Source organism: Ostrea edulis, chromosome 2 (genome assembly GCF_947568905.1).
Source record: "Ostrea edulis chromosome 2, xbOstEdul1.1, whole genome shotgun sequence".
NCBI classification, from domain to species: Eukaryota; Metazoa; Mollusca; class Bivalvia; order Ostreida; family Ostreidae; genus Ostrea; species Ostrea edulis.
Window position 1 is genome coordinate 94511850 of NC_079165.1, and position 17268 is coordinate 94529117.

The 17268-nt window shown below is 35.6% G+C and overlaps 1 protein-coding gene across 1 annotated transcript; it reads right to left on the reverse strand.

Annotated features, from left to right (window-relative positions):
- Positions 1 to 1980: 1980 nt before the first annotated feature.
- On the reverse strand, positions 1981 to 5669 carry LOC125680861 (transforming growth factor-beta-induced protein ig-h3-like). The gene is made up of 6 exons (XM_048920659.1): positions 5297 to 5669; positions 4193 to 4407; positions 2705 to 2891; positions 2490 to 2588; positions 2251 to 2364; positions 1981 to 2152 (listed from the first exon to the last, which is right to left on the reverse strand). Exons 1-6 carry the CDS (start codon positions 5433 to 5435, stop codon positions 2013 to 2015), a joined length of 894 nt encoding a protein of 297 aa, XP_048776616.1. The 5' UTR covers positions 5436 to 5669; the 3' UTR covers positions 1981 to 2012.
- Positions 5670 to 17268: the final 11599 nt, after the last annotated feature.

Here is a 17268-nt window from a genome sequence, read left to right on the forward strand (position 1 = left end):
GTCGCCTCTTATGACAAGCAAGGGGTACTGAGGACCTATTCTAACCCGGATCCCCACGGGATTGGAATCTTATGAGTAAATTTCAGGACAATATATATATCTGTAACGAAAAAATGTCCGGAAAACTGTTTGACCTATTTATAGCCCTAAAGTAGGTCATGAATGAACCAATCCAGCTGAATTGCAAACTCACTCTTACAATTCTTAAGGGGAAAATTGTGACCTCTCAAAGTTGTACAGGCATCCGTTACGGAAAAAAGTCCGGAAAGCATGACCCCGGACGGACGGACAGATAAACAGACGCACGGACAGCGCCATAACATAATACGGGACGTAATGAGGGTATATAAAAATTCATATGACTATTTTAAAAAAATCAATTTTGAAGGGGGCATGGACACGATTTGAACTGAAAATTTTCATATTTGATATTTCCTATTTATAATGTTTACAATGCATTTTGAATGGTCTGCAAAAATGTTAATGTCAGTTGTTGAGTTACAAATGAGATACAGCAATTACAATTCTTTGTTATGAAAACAAGGCTCGTGCCATGTTTACTAGCTTACGGAATAACTGACGAAACATATTTCTTCAGTATAAAATCGAGAAGCAGATGTGTAATTAAATAGGTATATTATGAGATTGATCACTCTTCGTTATCTTCACCTAACCATAAGTATACCTGTACTTGCAATCTCCAGCTCTCTATATATTCAAGAGCCTCTGTACTCGAATAATTTCAAATCCAAACTACTGTATCGCAGTACCTTCCTGTCTGGGCAATATTGAAGTCCGTATAGTTCGACATACCAAAGTATTATCCATTTCATATTTCTCAAGATACAACTACAATGTGTAGTTTTACATAATAATATGGCTAATAACATCTGTACAAAAGAAAAATCAGAATATGATAATGACGTGTTTACACAGCTGGTTATACTGATATCGGCTTATGTACTAAGTACAATTCTGAACTCTAAGTTTTCTTACTTTCTGAAATATTCAATGAACAACATCGACTTTGAAAAGCTGTAGGAAATGCTGCGAGCAACGCTCTATAGTTGAGCGTAGTATTTTTTTCGTGAGACAGGCCGTTTTAAATATTACATTAGCAACTTTTGGGCTTCAAAATCGTGAAATGTTAAAAAAAATCATCCCTGTCCCACCTTAAAACGAATTCCATATTCTAATGCAGGAAGGTTGGATACCACATACATATTCGCTTCATAGTATTCCAAATGGGACTTGCAAGCTTGCTCTTTTCTTTAAATACAAGTCCTTTTCAGACTTCAATTTTTGAGGATTTGTTAAGGAAATGCTACACCTTTATGTTAAGGATTTAATTGAAGTAGAACCATACGTTGGACTTGGAGACAGTGTTCGACACTGCCTATGTCCAGCTTAAGTACAATGTATATGCGAGACTATAACATGCATGTAAATTTTTCTGTCTTCGTGCCTGCACTCGGAAGACATCAGATCTGGTCCTCGTCAAGTCCATCATATCCACTTCTTCAAGTCTTTTCCCGGTCCAAACTGACTTTATGTCTTTTCCATATTCTAATCCAACCCTGGACAACATGCCATTGTCATGTTTATATATGAAAAACTCGAGAGGTTACATAATCAAGGAAACTAGCTCGTGCAATCTGCATCTACCTGTGTATATAAGTACTTTCTTTATCATAACACATTTCTACTTTTGATATATCATCTGGTTGACTGTTCTGCCACGTTGGGGTATGCGCACATTAAAATAGAGAGTGATTTTATAATTTCGCGTGCGCACACTCAATGAAATCACCATTCCACCCAAATTTCAATTTTACTCTATGCAAAGTGACAATTAAATGCGATATTTATTTTGGTAATTGATTTATTTTAAAACAATAACAGTAACATTTCTTCTTTATACATTTTCAAGATATATATCTAATAACACATATTTACATTTGTACAATAGGATGATAAAATGTCACAAATGATAATGAATTTTGTTCAGATGATTACTTTCTACCAAGAATAGCGGAAAATAAATAACGGCCAGGAATCAGAACGTGGTCTATGATGTGCACTACCCCATTGGTGGCGCTGATATCAGCCTTCGTGACGTGTGAATTGCGATTGACAGTTACTCCACCAGCACCTGAAGTAAAACAAGAAATATATATTTATACCACTTCATCTCGCAGAAACAATAGAGAAAATTCATAACTCCTTTCCAGAAGTATCAATCGAACTTACTGCTGACACTTAGTCGGATGACGTCATGATGAGTATCGAGAGTTCTGAGATATTCGCGGTTGTAAAGACCAGCTGAGTATTCAGTGTGAGGAACGACGTGATATTCCAAAATTTCTAATAGATACGAATAAATTTACATGAATATGGCATTTTAAAAAAGATACCTGTATCAGAAATAGCAAGCTTTAACGAAGATATTCCAATAACATTTCTGTATAATTTAAGAAATGAATATGTACCTTTGAGAAGTTGAGGATTTCTTCTTAGGTTATCCAAAACATGACTTCCAAGTCTAGCGAAAGCTGCGTTTGTTGGAGCGAATACTGTCAAAGCATCCCCTGTAGAAATACAACATTGACGTTTGCACCCCCAAAAAAGTAGGTTGATAAAGTTGTGTAGTTTAGAGGGCAACGAGAGCATAGCAGTTTAAAGGGCAATTAGAGGATGGAAATACCTTGAAGAGCTCCGGCCAGTCCGGCTGACTGGACCTTGGACAGGAGAGTGCTGAGGTCACTGTTGCCTGCCACCAGATCCACGATACTTCCTTGTGGAGGCATCATCACGGTGTCGATCACGTGTACCATACCGTTGGAGGCGGTTAAATCAAAATGAGTGATTCTAGACCCTTCAACAGTCACGGCCTAAAAAAAAACCCATTGCAATTCTGTATTATGATAGTGTAAAGAGACGGATTCATGATTTTCCTGAGTATTTTGTTTTTCACTTTTAAGGATAAAATTCTGCTGTCTAATGTGTTTATAAGGTTTCACACCAAAAAATATCACGTTATACATTTTGACAGACGCTCATTTTAGAGAGTGTTATTTGTAGTGTAAACGAAGTTTGGGGTATTGTTATTCTTTACAAAGTTTTGAAAAGTTATGGCTATCGATCTAAGTTTATGATATAAGGTATATCACATTTCAAGTAAATGTGTCATTTACAAGTTAAATTTGTGTCTATGCAAAATTAGGATGCTTTAAATTTTCACTAGTTTGACCTTAAATATAAATAATTGATTGACTGATGTTTTCCGCCACACTCAACAATTTCTCAGTTACATGTATATGGTGGCGCCCAGTGTTTGTTGGTGGAAGAGAGAACCCAGATACAATGTACCTGGGAAGAGACCACCGACCTTCCGAAAGTAAACTGGGAAACTTTCTCACTTAACGGCGCGAGCAGGATTTGAACCCGCGCCGACATAAATATAGATAAGACTCGAGTCTTGTTTACATAACACAGAATTAAGGCTAAAATATTGCTCTTATCCTTGCATTAGGAAGGTCCAAATTTTGGTTATCAATTTTAAATGAATTATATTTGTTTGGTTGGTTTTTTTTGTTTTTTTTTAATGCTTAACATCAAAACTAGAGGTGTTTTATATTTTCAAAAAACGTGAACCAAACCCTTAATGTAGACTATGTTTAGGGGAACTTGGTATGTTGTTTTATGTTCAATTCAAAAAGTTATCAGCGTTAGGTAAAATGCAACAGATTTTGACATAATTGGCGCTCATGGCCATAATAGTGAGGGTTCTTTATCGTGCCAACGCCTACTGTCTCACGGAACATGCTTTTGTAGGGTCATATCAGAAACACCCGTGACTTTCATTACGTGGCGAAGAAGCAGTCACCATATCTCTCTCCATATCCATTATCCTATTGCAACCGGTTTTTAAGGAGCTGGTGGTGGTACGAAAGTTCTCAATTGATTTGATACAGCTAGTTGTGAAGGGTTCATTTACTGCTAACCAGAATGATTCAGTTAGTTAAACGTTAACCAATAGCTTTAAACATTATAATTTTAAATTAAATACGACCATTTTTAGGCCTTGAATGCTTTAACTCCAGCTACTTTTGGTGGCAAGTTTCAAGCAGCAACCCTTTGCTTTGGCATGTATTCTAGCAATCTGATCATAATAGTTGAAAAATAAACTTACTTTGTTATGAGAATATATGTTGAATCTAATCTTGGTTCCAGCTAGTGTCTCCAACTGAAGCTCGTTAGAAGCATCGGCCTTGTGGATAGACCCTTTAACCACGTGATATTTCAGAATGTTGGCCAAAGCTGTCGTATCCTTCTGAAGACTATCAAGTGTGGACTGGGGAAGTTTGGAGAAAGCGGCGTTTGTTGGGGCAAAAATGGTGAATTCTCCTGAAGATGCAAGTGTAACATTATACAGTCCCATGATGAAGGTTTAAAGGAATGTGACATTCTTCTTTTAGCAAATCTTAGTGAGAAACCATTTAAAACAAAATTGTCCGTTGGATGAGGAAATACCCTGCTATTGATTTTTGTATAGTAGTTTATTGAAGTATGAAATGGTAATGGATATTAGTTATAATCTAAACTGACCAAACTATTTTGAACTGGTCAAACTACATGTACATACATGTAAATGAATATACATATATAAGAAACCATTTGCTACATGTATATAGCGGGACATTTTAGCAATTTACCAGAATGAACTTCATGTTGTTGACAAATAACAACTGTTACAGTATGTTAAAAATGAACAAGATTATGCTGCAATTTGGAAGAAAATGAAGTATTCCGATGTTGCTGAAACATAGTTTTGTTAAAGGCAGCCCATGAGTTCTACATATGTAATTGTACAATTACCTGAATAGGTGACAATACCATTTTTGACAAAAGCGGGCAAAAACATAAAATATCATCAAATTTGTGACGCCATTTTCGAAAATCGGAATAATTTTGCTGGAATTTCTGAGGATGTGAAGATAAAAATTGAGGGAGAGAAATGGCTCTTATCGCACATAATCCTTTAGTCTAATTAATTAACAAACCTCCCAACAGTGCATCAGGGGTAAACGTTGCCTCTGACTTCTACTTGAAGAATTACCTTAATAGATTTTTACAAATTCAGGGGAAAACACAATATCACCTTTGCGACGTCATATTCGAAAATCGGAAGAAGTTTGCTGGGAAATAAGTCTTTATTTTCCATCTGAGGAAATCAATTTCAGGGAATAGAAATGCTTTTATCACATCTGTTCTTATAGTCTAATTATTAGCAAACCTCCCAACAGGGCATCAGCCAGTCCTGCTTGTTGTACTAGTGCAATGAGAGTTGTCTCCCCGTTGTTTTGTAAAACTTCCACCAGGTTTCCTCCAAATGCACTCTGTACTAACACGGCTAATGCGAAGAAGGCAATCATCTTGGATCGTTTCTTGTTCTGTTGAGTGTTTGGTATGAAGTACAAAGAAACTGTAGCAGGTTATATAGTATCCACAATTTATGCAATGGAACTGCTTTATGTAACACGAAAGTCTTGCATTCGTCTTGAAAACGTGACATCTAAAATCCCGTAGATGTCCTCACAGAGCTGATGGGCACCAAAGGGGTCTGATGAGCAAAAAGAATTGGATAATGCAGTCGATTTTCATTCTGGGATATGGTATTATGAATATATAGTTACCTAGTTGTGTTTGTATTTTTGCAATGAAAAGAGTGTTGGTTTAACTAGATTATATAGATAAGGGGAAACCGCTACGGGCCTTCAATAATATCTCGCCATTTCATAAGGAATGTGTCCGTTTACCAGCGCCGTGTCATGGTATCAGTATCACGTTGAAATTCCCGAGAATGTACACAATCAAATACATTATGAAACACGACACCTGATTAGAATGACCACCAGAAAATGTGGTCAATTAAAAAAAATAATAAAGATTGGATGTGTCGGTACATTTGAGAAAACATTTAATGCAACAAAAATGATTTGATTTATTTTTTGTCGACTGTTTAATATTTACAATGATATTGTCAATACTAAAACAAACAGATGGTGAATATACGTTCCTTAAACATTTCTAATCTATCTTTTAAGCAAACATTCACTCACAGATGACAAAAAGTTAAGATGAAAAAGACAGGGATGGTGTGATTTGTTTCAATTTACATGTAATATCAATATCATTATAGAAGGTGTTTTACACATACATACATGTACTACATACTGTACCAGGGTACATACAAAGTTCGGTCCCGCCCTGGAGTCAGAACCTCTACCCTGGAGATCATGAAATTTACAATCTTGGTAGAGGTCTTCCTGCTCTACATCACTATGTATTTAGGTTTTCTTATACATGAACAGTTGTAGATAAGAATTTTTTTTGAAAATTGGTTAATTTTTGACATTATTAGCCCCGCCCCAAGGCCCTGGGAGTGCAAGTTTATATCACCCTTGTTTCAAAAATGCTTCATTTATTCAGGTGACCATAAAAAAGCATATGATGGTTCTTTTAAGTATAATGTACTCCAGTATTAATTGTTAGGTATCTTTTCTTTATAAAGTATGATTTTAATATGAATGCTGAATAATACTCACTCAAAATTTACAAATGAATGCCCAGACATATAACTAAGACTCATCTAAATTAAAATGTAATTGCAAAGTGGTTTGTCTGAACTGTTTTCAGTGAAAAACAAATTTCCCTGTTCAAGAAATGTTCATTGTTCCTTCAGGAGGAGAAAGAACATACCTCATCAGAATAACCATACAATTCGGAGTCGCTCTATCTCCTACTATCGTACAACTTTCTGTCATAATAATATTTGTAAGAATAAAGCATAGCATCTCAACAAGGTCATCGAATTCGTTATGTTCACCTTTATATAACAAGTGATAACTTCGACAGATGTCCAAGGGCGGTATCTGTTAGAGTAAATATGGTGAAGTTACAGACATGGTAAATAGTTTTATCAGAGCGTCTACCGTGGACATGGAATGAATTTATGTTGCTCTAAGGTTTTGAGTAAAATAATCTAGTGAAATAGCAGTACATTTGTTACTATAAGGTTTTGAGTAAAATAATCTAGTGAAATAGCAGTACATTTGTTACTATAAGGTTTTGAGTAAAATAATCTAGTGAAATAGCAGTACATTTGTTACTATTAGATTTTGAGTAAAATAATCTAGTGAAATAGCAGTACATTTGTTACTATAAGGTTTTGAGTGAAATAATCTAGTGAAATAGTAGTACATTTGTTACTATAAGGTTTTGAGTAAAATAATGTAGTGAAATAGCAGTACATTTGTTGCTATAAGGTTTTGAGTAAAATAATGTAGTGAAATAGCAGTACATTTGTTACTATAAGGTTTTGAGTGAAATAATCTAGTGAAATAGCAGTACATTTATTACTATAAGGTTTTGAGTAAAATAATCTAGTGAAATAGCAGTACATTTGTTACTATAAGGTTTTGAGTAAAATAATCTAGTGAAATAGTAGTACTTTGTAATAACATATTGTATAAATATAACAATATTTAATCACTATGACCATTTTGGCCCCACTCTGGCACCAAATCCTTAAACCTGTGATGATTGAATTTACAATTTTGGTAAAGCGGTTACCTTTTCTTCCTTAACATCCACAAGTTCCAATTTAGTATCAATCGTGTTAAAGTAGATGTTATTTAAATGTTTTACTCATACACACTATGTCACGTTTGATCCCACCCTGGAATCAGAACCTATGCTGCGGGGATCATGAAAATAGAAGCCTTCCTGTTAGACATGACTATGTATTTAGTTTTTCTTACAGATGTGCGGTTCTAGAGAAGAAGAGTTTCGAACATTGGTCAATTCTGGCAGTTTGTGCCCCGTCCCCAAGACCCCAGGGGTGTACGAGTCCTGAAATTTTCATCTTTTGTCAAGGGTGTCCAAACAATGATTCCTTAACAGGTTTGAAAAGAATTGGAATGGTAGTATCAAGTTTAAAATGCTCAATTGTTAACGGACGACGCACGACAACGGATGCAAACTACTAGCAATATATCATGACTAAGGTGACCTAAAAACTATCATATTTCTGCCTCTGGCACATGGTATAAAAACTTGAAGTCTCTCCTTAATATTAATTCACACTATATATCGCTTCCTCGCAAGAGCAGCTACTGGATCAAAAGCAGTCTCGAGTTCCCAATCCGGAATTTCAGGACAAACATTTTTTTTTTTAAATATCACAACATTCTCCTGAAAAATCCATGATTTGATTTGAACATGCTTACTCCTCCTAGGCACCTGATCCCACCCCTGGTGTGTCCAGGAGTCCGTGTTTGTCTGATCCCACCCCTGGTGTGTCCAGGAGTCCGTGTTTGCCCAACTATCTATTTTGTATTGCTTATAACAGTTATGAGATTGATCACTGTTCGTTATCTTCGCCTTTCATTGTATATGTGTTCGATATACTAGTACAAAAGGATCGGAAACAAGTACCCGGTACTCAAAACTTCCGAGTTCCTTTCCTGATGTTGGTATCTAGTACAATTGTCATATAATTACACAGCAGGTGGTACATATAGACAAGTGGTATAAGAATAAGAGTATCAAACTCTTTAATTAAATCTTCCAGAAAAACCAATACAACAAGGTAACCAAATAAAAATAAATGATGAAAGGAGAAACCGCAAATCTTCAACCCACGTGAGAAAAACTCCCACTAAACACTAAAGGAATAGTATCCTCAACAAAAGATATGATGCCTAATAAATATCATGCTCTGGAATTAACTGCAAGCTTCGAACATGTACAGAATGCTCAAACTCCTTTCACTAGAAACAACTACCAAACTTTATTGATTTCCATTCTTTATAAAAACAAGGGGCAGAGGAATCATTGAATCATGAAACCCTGGCTTTATAGGAGAGAGAGTGTACAATGTATCTTGATATGGACTCTCATCCGAGTATACCTGACAATACCCGGATGTATGACACGGACTACCCATTGGCTTCATTTTCTTTTTGTTTCAATCTACTTTTCTCGGCTACATTGTATCATTGGACATAGCACAATCAGCTATAATAGCTGATATTTTCCCTCTTGAGTTTAAAACAAGAGGTGCTGTGAGCAATGGTCACTAAGAATACCCCAATCTCCCAAAAGGTGTTGTTAATAGGTATAAATTACCTTTTTTCCTGAGTAAAAAAGAAAGGGTATGACTAAACCTTGGGTAGTTTGTTCTCTAGGAGTGCGCTTGGCCTTTTGACCCACAAATTCGATAGAGAATATCTTCGCCCCATGGGTAGTCCATATGTATGATATGGTGACCGTAGGTGAAAAGGATAACGCTTTAGAGCCCGGAAACCACATTGCTACTTCAATGTCCAGTGCGCTTGACCTTTTGACCCCAAATTGGATGGGGAACATCTTCGTCCCATGGGTAGTCCATATGTATGATATGGTAACTGTAGGTGGAAAAGATAACGCTTTAGAGCCCGGAAACAATTGCATATAGCATATAGTCTCTACTGCCCAGTAGCTAAGTACTTCGTTACTAGCTTGAAAATACGGATGTATATTTAATTGCTGTTATAAAATTTAGAAATTCATTTCAAAATTAAGGATTATCTCCCTCATGCATAGCTCTTATCCTTGGACGAATTTGGCTCCACTTTTTTTGCACGTTGTTTTTTGGCTATATTTAGCTCTAAAACTTCATAGTTATTTCGGATTTCAAACATTTCGGTTGAGCATCACTGAAGAGACATTATTTGTCGAAATGCGCATCTGGTGCATCAAAATTGGTACCGTATAAGTTTTACATATACAGACGTACGGACAGACGGACAACCCGACTCCAGTCACTGTACCCCCCTCAACTTTGTTGCGGGGGTATGATAATTTCAGAACTAAAAATCATCATTGTCCTCGTCTTTTTACCCATTACCTAAGAGTTTTGAATAAAGATGCGTATTTTTGATTAGTCTTGTTAGTGACGTCAATTAATTGTGTCTCGATAGCAGCAATCAGACATTATGCAATGTCAAACTCGGACGACTTGGTAGACTTTCTCGCAATCGATAAAGCGTCCTATTTAACCATTTGCAGCCTATCGACATACACTTATACTTTGAAGTTTTTAATAGACACGTTTTTAGGATTCACTTTCATCAACATGTACGTAGCAAGCTTGGAAAAAGGTTTTCTAACCATGCTAACGAAGAAATATTGGTATCAGACTATTTCCAACTAAACTATGTCTATATTTCAAAACGACTGTCATACAATATTCACATTTCCAATATGGTTTTTGTTTGCCTACGATATGTTTGGCAGTTGTAGTAATAACAGTATAATGATAGACATTTTGTCACAATTGATGTGATGCATTGTGAACAATGCGCGCATAAATATTTTTGAATATAGTACATCTATTTTAACGACTGCTTATTCCGCCAGAAATGAAAGTAGAATGTTTTTATATAAATAAATTTCATTTTTCAAAATACTTTTCATGAAGCGTAAAAGTATACGGGCGTAAAGCGTCACAGTTCGTGCTCTCGTGTGTTTTCAAAACAAATATACCGGAGTTTTAGATTTGTGAAAGTATCGGAATAATAATACATGTAACGTAAAACGTATCTCGTGAGTCAACTCATGTTCGTACAGTGGTATCACAACAAGCGGACATACAGACAATAATAATCCCCATCAAAATTTCCAAATGTAGTGGTTTCATCCATGAAGATAGTAGGACATACGTATCTATCTAACTTTATGGCAGCGATGACATTACAGGACATTACTCTGATCATCTTAAATTCTCAACTTTCTTTCTGAATTTGGCTGGACCAGCATGCCTTTGGTTTACACCTCTAAAACGTACTAGCCCTCGTTGGCAAAGGAATTCCTTCAGAAATATACGTGACCATACTTCTCTCGGAGTCGTTAAAGTAGATGTGACACTCATTACATCATAGTTTGCCGAGACAGAAGCTTACTATAATCTAAAGCTAGGAGATTCGTCTACCGAGGAGTTTTACTTCTGCTTCCGAAAACGAGAAAGATTTCAGAAATCTCAAACTAACCTTCTGATCGAGTTCACTGATGACTTGCACTCTCAGCTTTTTTAATATCTTCAAATTAGAAAGATATCTCTCAAAGTTAAAGAGATATCTCTTTTTCGAATAAATAGTAAAACGGTTTGCCATACCATCGTGATCTGAAAGTCTGAACTGGACACGTGACTGTCACTTGAAATAGCCGAGTGGCGGTTGTTTGTAAACAGTGTGTTTACAAGGTGGAAAAAAATTGTCGAAATTCGGACCATACAACTTTAAAAGTAGGTCAAAGTCATTTAGTTAGAAACTTTGATACGAAAACAAAAAGGTTTTGTAACAAGTTATACATGTACCTACACCAAATACGAGAGCCCTATTCTCACTTTTTAAAAAGTTATGCATAAGGTAAAAGTTTTTCAAATATGGGTCAAACTCCAACGTCAAGGTCAAAGTTCATGTATGAAACGTAAGCCTCGCCATAGGAAATCTATATGCAAATTATAAAAGACCTACCATAAAATTGTTGAGGATTTTGAATGGGTTAGATTTCATTAAAAGGAGGTCAAAATTCAAGGTCATAAGGTTAAAATCTTAGGTATTACAAAGGTCTTGTCACTAAGAATGTGTATATAAAATATATGAGAGTCATATTGCTCACCATTCAGAAGTTATGAAAAAAAGTTAAAGTTTCAGACAGACAGGCAGACAAGACAAAAAAATATATCCTCGACTATAGTCACAGGAACATAAAGAAAAATCCATATAACTTGGGAATATTTGCATTTGGCTATAATTTAGCTAATGGTCTGCGTCCGGCGTCGTGCGTCGTCTATTAACAACTTCTTCTCAGAACTTATATATTACTGGGGCAATCTTGACCAAATTTAATATGTAGCATCTGTAGTTGCAGGAAACCGGAAATGGTAAATTTCATGACCCCCACTTCACCTCAATGGACCTTAATTTTGGGTTAAAAACTGTAAAATTGATGTATTTCTTTAAAAATCGTCTTCTTTACTCCTGGGCATCTAGCGTAGAAACTTCCTTGTTCGTCATTACTATATATATATATAGTAATGACGAACAAGGAAGTTTCTACCAAAATCGTAAATTTCATGATCCCAGGGGTAGGAGTTCTGACCCCAGGGCGGGGACAAACTTGCTATATAGTGTTTATGTGTAAAACACTTAAAGAACATCTTCGATAGTGCTATTGATACTAAAACTAAATGGATATTTAGATAGAGCATGTAGTCCTTTACCAAAATTGTAAATTTGATGATCCGAGAGGTAGGGTTTTGGTAATTAGGGTCCGACCAAGATGGTCAGTTATTAAAAGTGTAAACAATAGAAATTTTAACTTCTTGATAACTATCATTCCAATTCTTTTCAAATTTGATATGAAGCATCTTTGGAACAAGGGGAACATAAATTGTAAATTTCAGGATTCCAGCACTCCTTATGTCCCTAAGGGCGGGGGGAAACTGCCCAAGATTGACCGATTTTCAAAAATCTTCTTCCCCACAACCGTGCATGTGTAAGAAAAACTAAATGCATAGTGGTGTAGAGCAGGATGGCCTCTACCAAAATTGTAAATTTAAACAAGAGGCCCACAGGCTGTTATGGTCACTGCTGTCATGTCTTCCCATTTGTGTCCTGCGAGATTGAATTACACATATGTAAGGCCACGTGCTACCCTATCAAGGTCGCGTCATCAACCTTCGGTGTAATCGGAACATCAATGGACCTTTTCCGCCAAGTGGAAAAAGACGGAAAAGGTCAAGCGATGTTCCGATTGACTCCGGTGAAAACATGCACTTGTACATGCGCAAGCTTACCCCCCCCCCCCCCCTCCCATTTCATCCGGTTTCATTTCGCTTATATATTTTCTGCGTAGACGTTAGGGTCCTCGCGAAAGAACGATTTTACCAAATGAATGAAAACTTGACATTTGAGCTAAAAATCAAATGCTAAAATTGTCCTTAATATCTCACAGTTACTGACAAATTGCTGGTAGATTAAAAAGATAAAACTGCCATGGTGTACTCTACTGAGTTGCGTAACAACTAGATGTGGATTTTTAATATATTCGATCAGTGCATACTATCTATTCAAGATATATTACTGGATTCAGGTACTCTTCAAACAATTGCTCTGAAAAAATATACAGTAGTTCCATTCATGATCAGCAGATACAGGATTACAACAAATGTATAGAATATCGATGTGTATGTAATACGTGGGAGAAAACAAAATTAAAGTCAAATATTTTTAAGAAAAATCTCTTTTCCCCCAGAAATGTATATAAGAAGTGTTCATATTCCTACGCTAGCTGCCTCCTCAGTCTTTTCACGAAATATAGGTCATTCTTCGATTGAAAAATTTTTCACGATTGATTATACTATTGCAACAATTATATTACTTTGATGAATATTGTTCGTTAATTATCATATAATTTCTTCTGAGAGAGAATGTTAATCATTAATTTATGTGGAGTTTTCCCGTTGTTTAATGACGGAATGCGTATACAACACTCAACACCTGGATTCGGACCACAATTAAAAGGTGAAGGTCACCAGTCTGAAGATATTTGCAATGTATTCAGTGTGACATATACATGTCTATTTATTTTTTTAAGGGTTTCTTTGCTGTTAAGGTTATACCATACACAAAATTTGGAGAAAGTGTAGATTACATCAATCCTTCTTGTTTTTGCCATTCTAAAGTTCACATTAATTTGTTACATGGTAAAATTTAGAGTACAATTGTATTTATTCCGAGAGATTTGAATATTTTCATGTCTTTGCTTTGAATTTCCATACAGATATAAAAGGAAAAATTTGGGAAGAATGATGAAATAAGACTGGTTTGATAGGGAAATTTTGTGATAAAAATGATAATTTTTAGCAAAAATTAAGCCTGCACAAAGTATGTGCCCCAATAAGTTGTATTAATAGGTATACGCATTCTCATGTAGTATTTTTAAAGCTATACTTTTCTGCTGTATTTTAATAAATTTGCTAATCCCCAACTTCCTTGATTTCCTTCTTTATCATTCGACAAAAAAGCATAAATATCTTTGTACCGTATTTGTGCCATCTATCCATTTTTAGCCGAGTTGCAACGAAGGTTTGGTGATGCGGGCGGGCGGGCGTCAACAATTGGTTTCCGGATAACTCGAAAAGTTTACAATCTAATCAAATGTAACTTTGATATATTGTTGGGTACCAGGTAAGGAAGACCTCTATTGATTTTGGAGAAAAATGATCAAAGGTCAAGGTCACAGTGACCGAAAATAGAATGAAAATTTCAGGAAATTTTGGTTTCTGGATGATAACTCCGAAAGTTTAAATCCAAATCAAATGAAACTTTGATATATTGTTGGGTACCAGGTAAGGAAGACCCCTATTGATTTTGGAGAAAAAAGGTCAAAGGTCACAGTGACCGAATATAAAATGAAAATTTCAAAAATATTTGGTTTCCGGATGATAACTCAGAAAGTTTAAATCCGAATCAAATGATACTTGACGATATTGTTATGTACCAGGTAAGGAAGACCCCTATTGACTTTGGATAAAATAGGTCAAAGGTCAAGGTCACAGTGACTGAAAATAGATTTAAAATTCCAAAAGGATTTTGGTTTCCGAAGGAAAACTCGAAATTTTTTAATTTGAATCAAATGAAACTTGGATATATTGTTGGATACCAGCAAAGCAAAGCCCCTATTGATTTTGGAGAACAAAGGTCAAGGTCACAGTGACCGAATATAGATTGAAAACTTCAGACAAATATGGTTTCTGAACAGTAACTCGAAAAGTTTAAAACTGAAATTAGTTCTTCACAATTATAAATATACCACGTCATTCCTGGCTTAACAATGTATCCCATGCAACTCGGCTCATGCACCCCTGGGTGCATATACTGATTTTTTTTTCATGTCTTGCAAGCACCGGTGTGTGCACTGTTTGCTAGTGACAAAAGACTGGTGACGGTATTTGCTACGGACATGAAGGACTATACACCAGTTTCATAACAAGTGCAGTCTTTTCTTAGAGATCAGCTGAGCATAGTGAAAATTCAAGTAAATTAAAAGTCGAATATCTTGGATATGGGGTAACCCATATATATTCTTGTTATAATTCGTACAAGCAGTAACCGGCATCTGTAGGCATACCATGAGATGTTTCCTCGAAAGAAATCCTTTAAAGGTCGTATCTAATGTTCGTTTACAAATGAGTGAGAAGAACATTCTTACGGTCTAAAATGACTTCCTTCAAGGGAAGCCCAGTTCTGCAGCCATACTGAGGTGAAGAAACCTTTGAGGATAAAGCTCAAATTCAGTCCTAACCAACAATCTTAAAAGAATAATATATCTCTTAAGGTTAATTTTTGTTCAATATTAGTCTTACATGTAGCATGCCGTCGATAGTATGCCTGCAGATCTATACAAATTTCTAAAACACTATAATCTACACACAGGCTTGTAGGGTATTTCAAGTTCTTTATTACTTTAAGCTTTACAGGTTATCAGTTCAATATTGTAAACAAGATAGATATAACGGTGGTACATTTACTGCAGAACAAACATACGTAATTACAAATTTTCCAAGCTTACAAAGATCTTTGAAATTTCCCGTGTTAATCATTGATGGTCTTTTAAAGTAATATTCCTTAATATATATTTTCCCGTAATTCTGTATATACAGGACAAATTGATGGTATTCATCTTCGACATTATTTACACAAAACGTACATCATCTATTTGCTCTAATTGTATGAGAATATCTACCTGTTTCTATGGCTGAATGGCACGAGGATAATCGCATTTTAGATATACACTTTTGCAACGTCACAGAAATTATTGAAGATATAACCCATATATCAATCAAAGAATTGTAAAATGAACATTTTCTTGAATTTTTGATTTTTGAAAAAGAAATATCTTGCTTAACTTGACCAAAAATTCTTTGTTGCACAATTTGTAACATATGCTTGTCATTTTTTTTTTATATTAATCCAAATGTCATTGAATCCAAGATCTATTAATAAGTATATTACTTGTATCTAATTCGCATATATATTAAATGGTTTTATCGAAGACAGTACAATACGCAGTTATTCCCCGTTTGTCTAATGCATCGACGTCCATTATAATTATTTCCCCTTCCGCGATATATATATATATATATATATATATATATATACTGGGGCGCTTTGTTTGTATTTTCTTTTCCAAACCTACAGCATCATATCAGGTCGGTGATGAAATCAAATGGGTTTTTTCCTAACACCTTTCCCTCTGGCCACTTTATTTGCTTTTTCTGCGTCGTCTGTTAATGTCTACTTTCAGGAAAACCTTGTTTTTCATGCCGACAATACTAGTTCGTCCTAGTTCGTTAACTTTAGCATATATTGCATTCCGGTACGGGAGAGAGTTTATTTATGCGGGCAAATGACTTGCAATCGCCAACGTCTCTCCGACACGAGGTCAGGGCTTGGAAACGAAAGCGGTCAGTTTGTAGATTCTGTTGATGTCAAGTGGAATGTTGGTAGGAACTCAATAGAACTGTCTTCCAACCTGCAGAAATTATAATTCTTCATCGGCTGCACCTTACCCGTTACCAACTGCAAAGCAGAAAGGTCCTTTTCATTTCAACGCGTACAAAGACGTACTCACGTTCCACAATGGGCAAACAGAGACTTTCTGGAGTGGCATTAATGAATGTTTACCTCCAATAATATCAAACTGGACATCAATTATCTAACAAAGAGATTCCTTCACATGCATTCGAAAAGAATCAATTGAACTCTTTTAGGGGAGAGATCAAATGATCAATGTCGGATCAAAATCTAAATTCAAATAGGAAGACTTTCAAAAGGCCTGTATGTTTATGTAATCCGACATCGATTTTCATGTACACTGATTACTATTTTCAACTTTTCGTTTTTAAGGGGGGAGGGGGTGTTGAAGAAGACTATGTGACTTTAGTTTTTTGTCAAACATTGAACCTTTATCAATAAACATTGTAAATTCGTTTGTCATTTTTAATTCTTTTTAAAAGGATGTTTAATCGGTATTTAACTTTAAATAAACTCCATGCAGACGATAAAAAAGTGCAAAAGACATAGCATGACATAGGCGGATCCAGGCCGGAATTTGTGAGAGGGGGAATCTAGTACTTGATTTTTAGGTTCTTTTCAC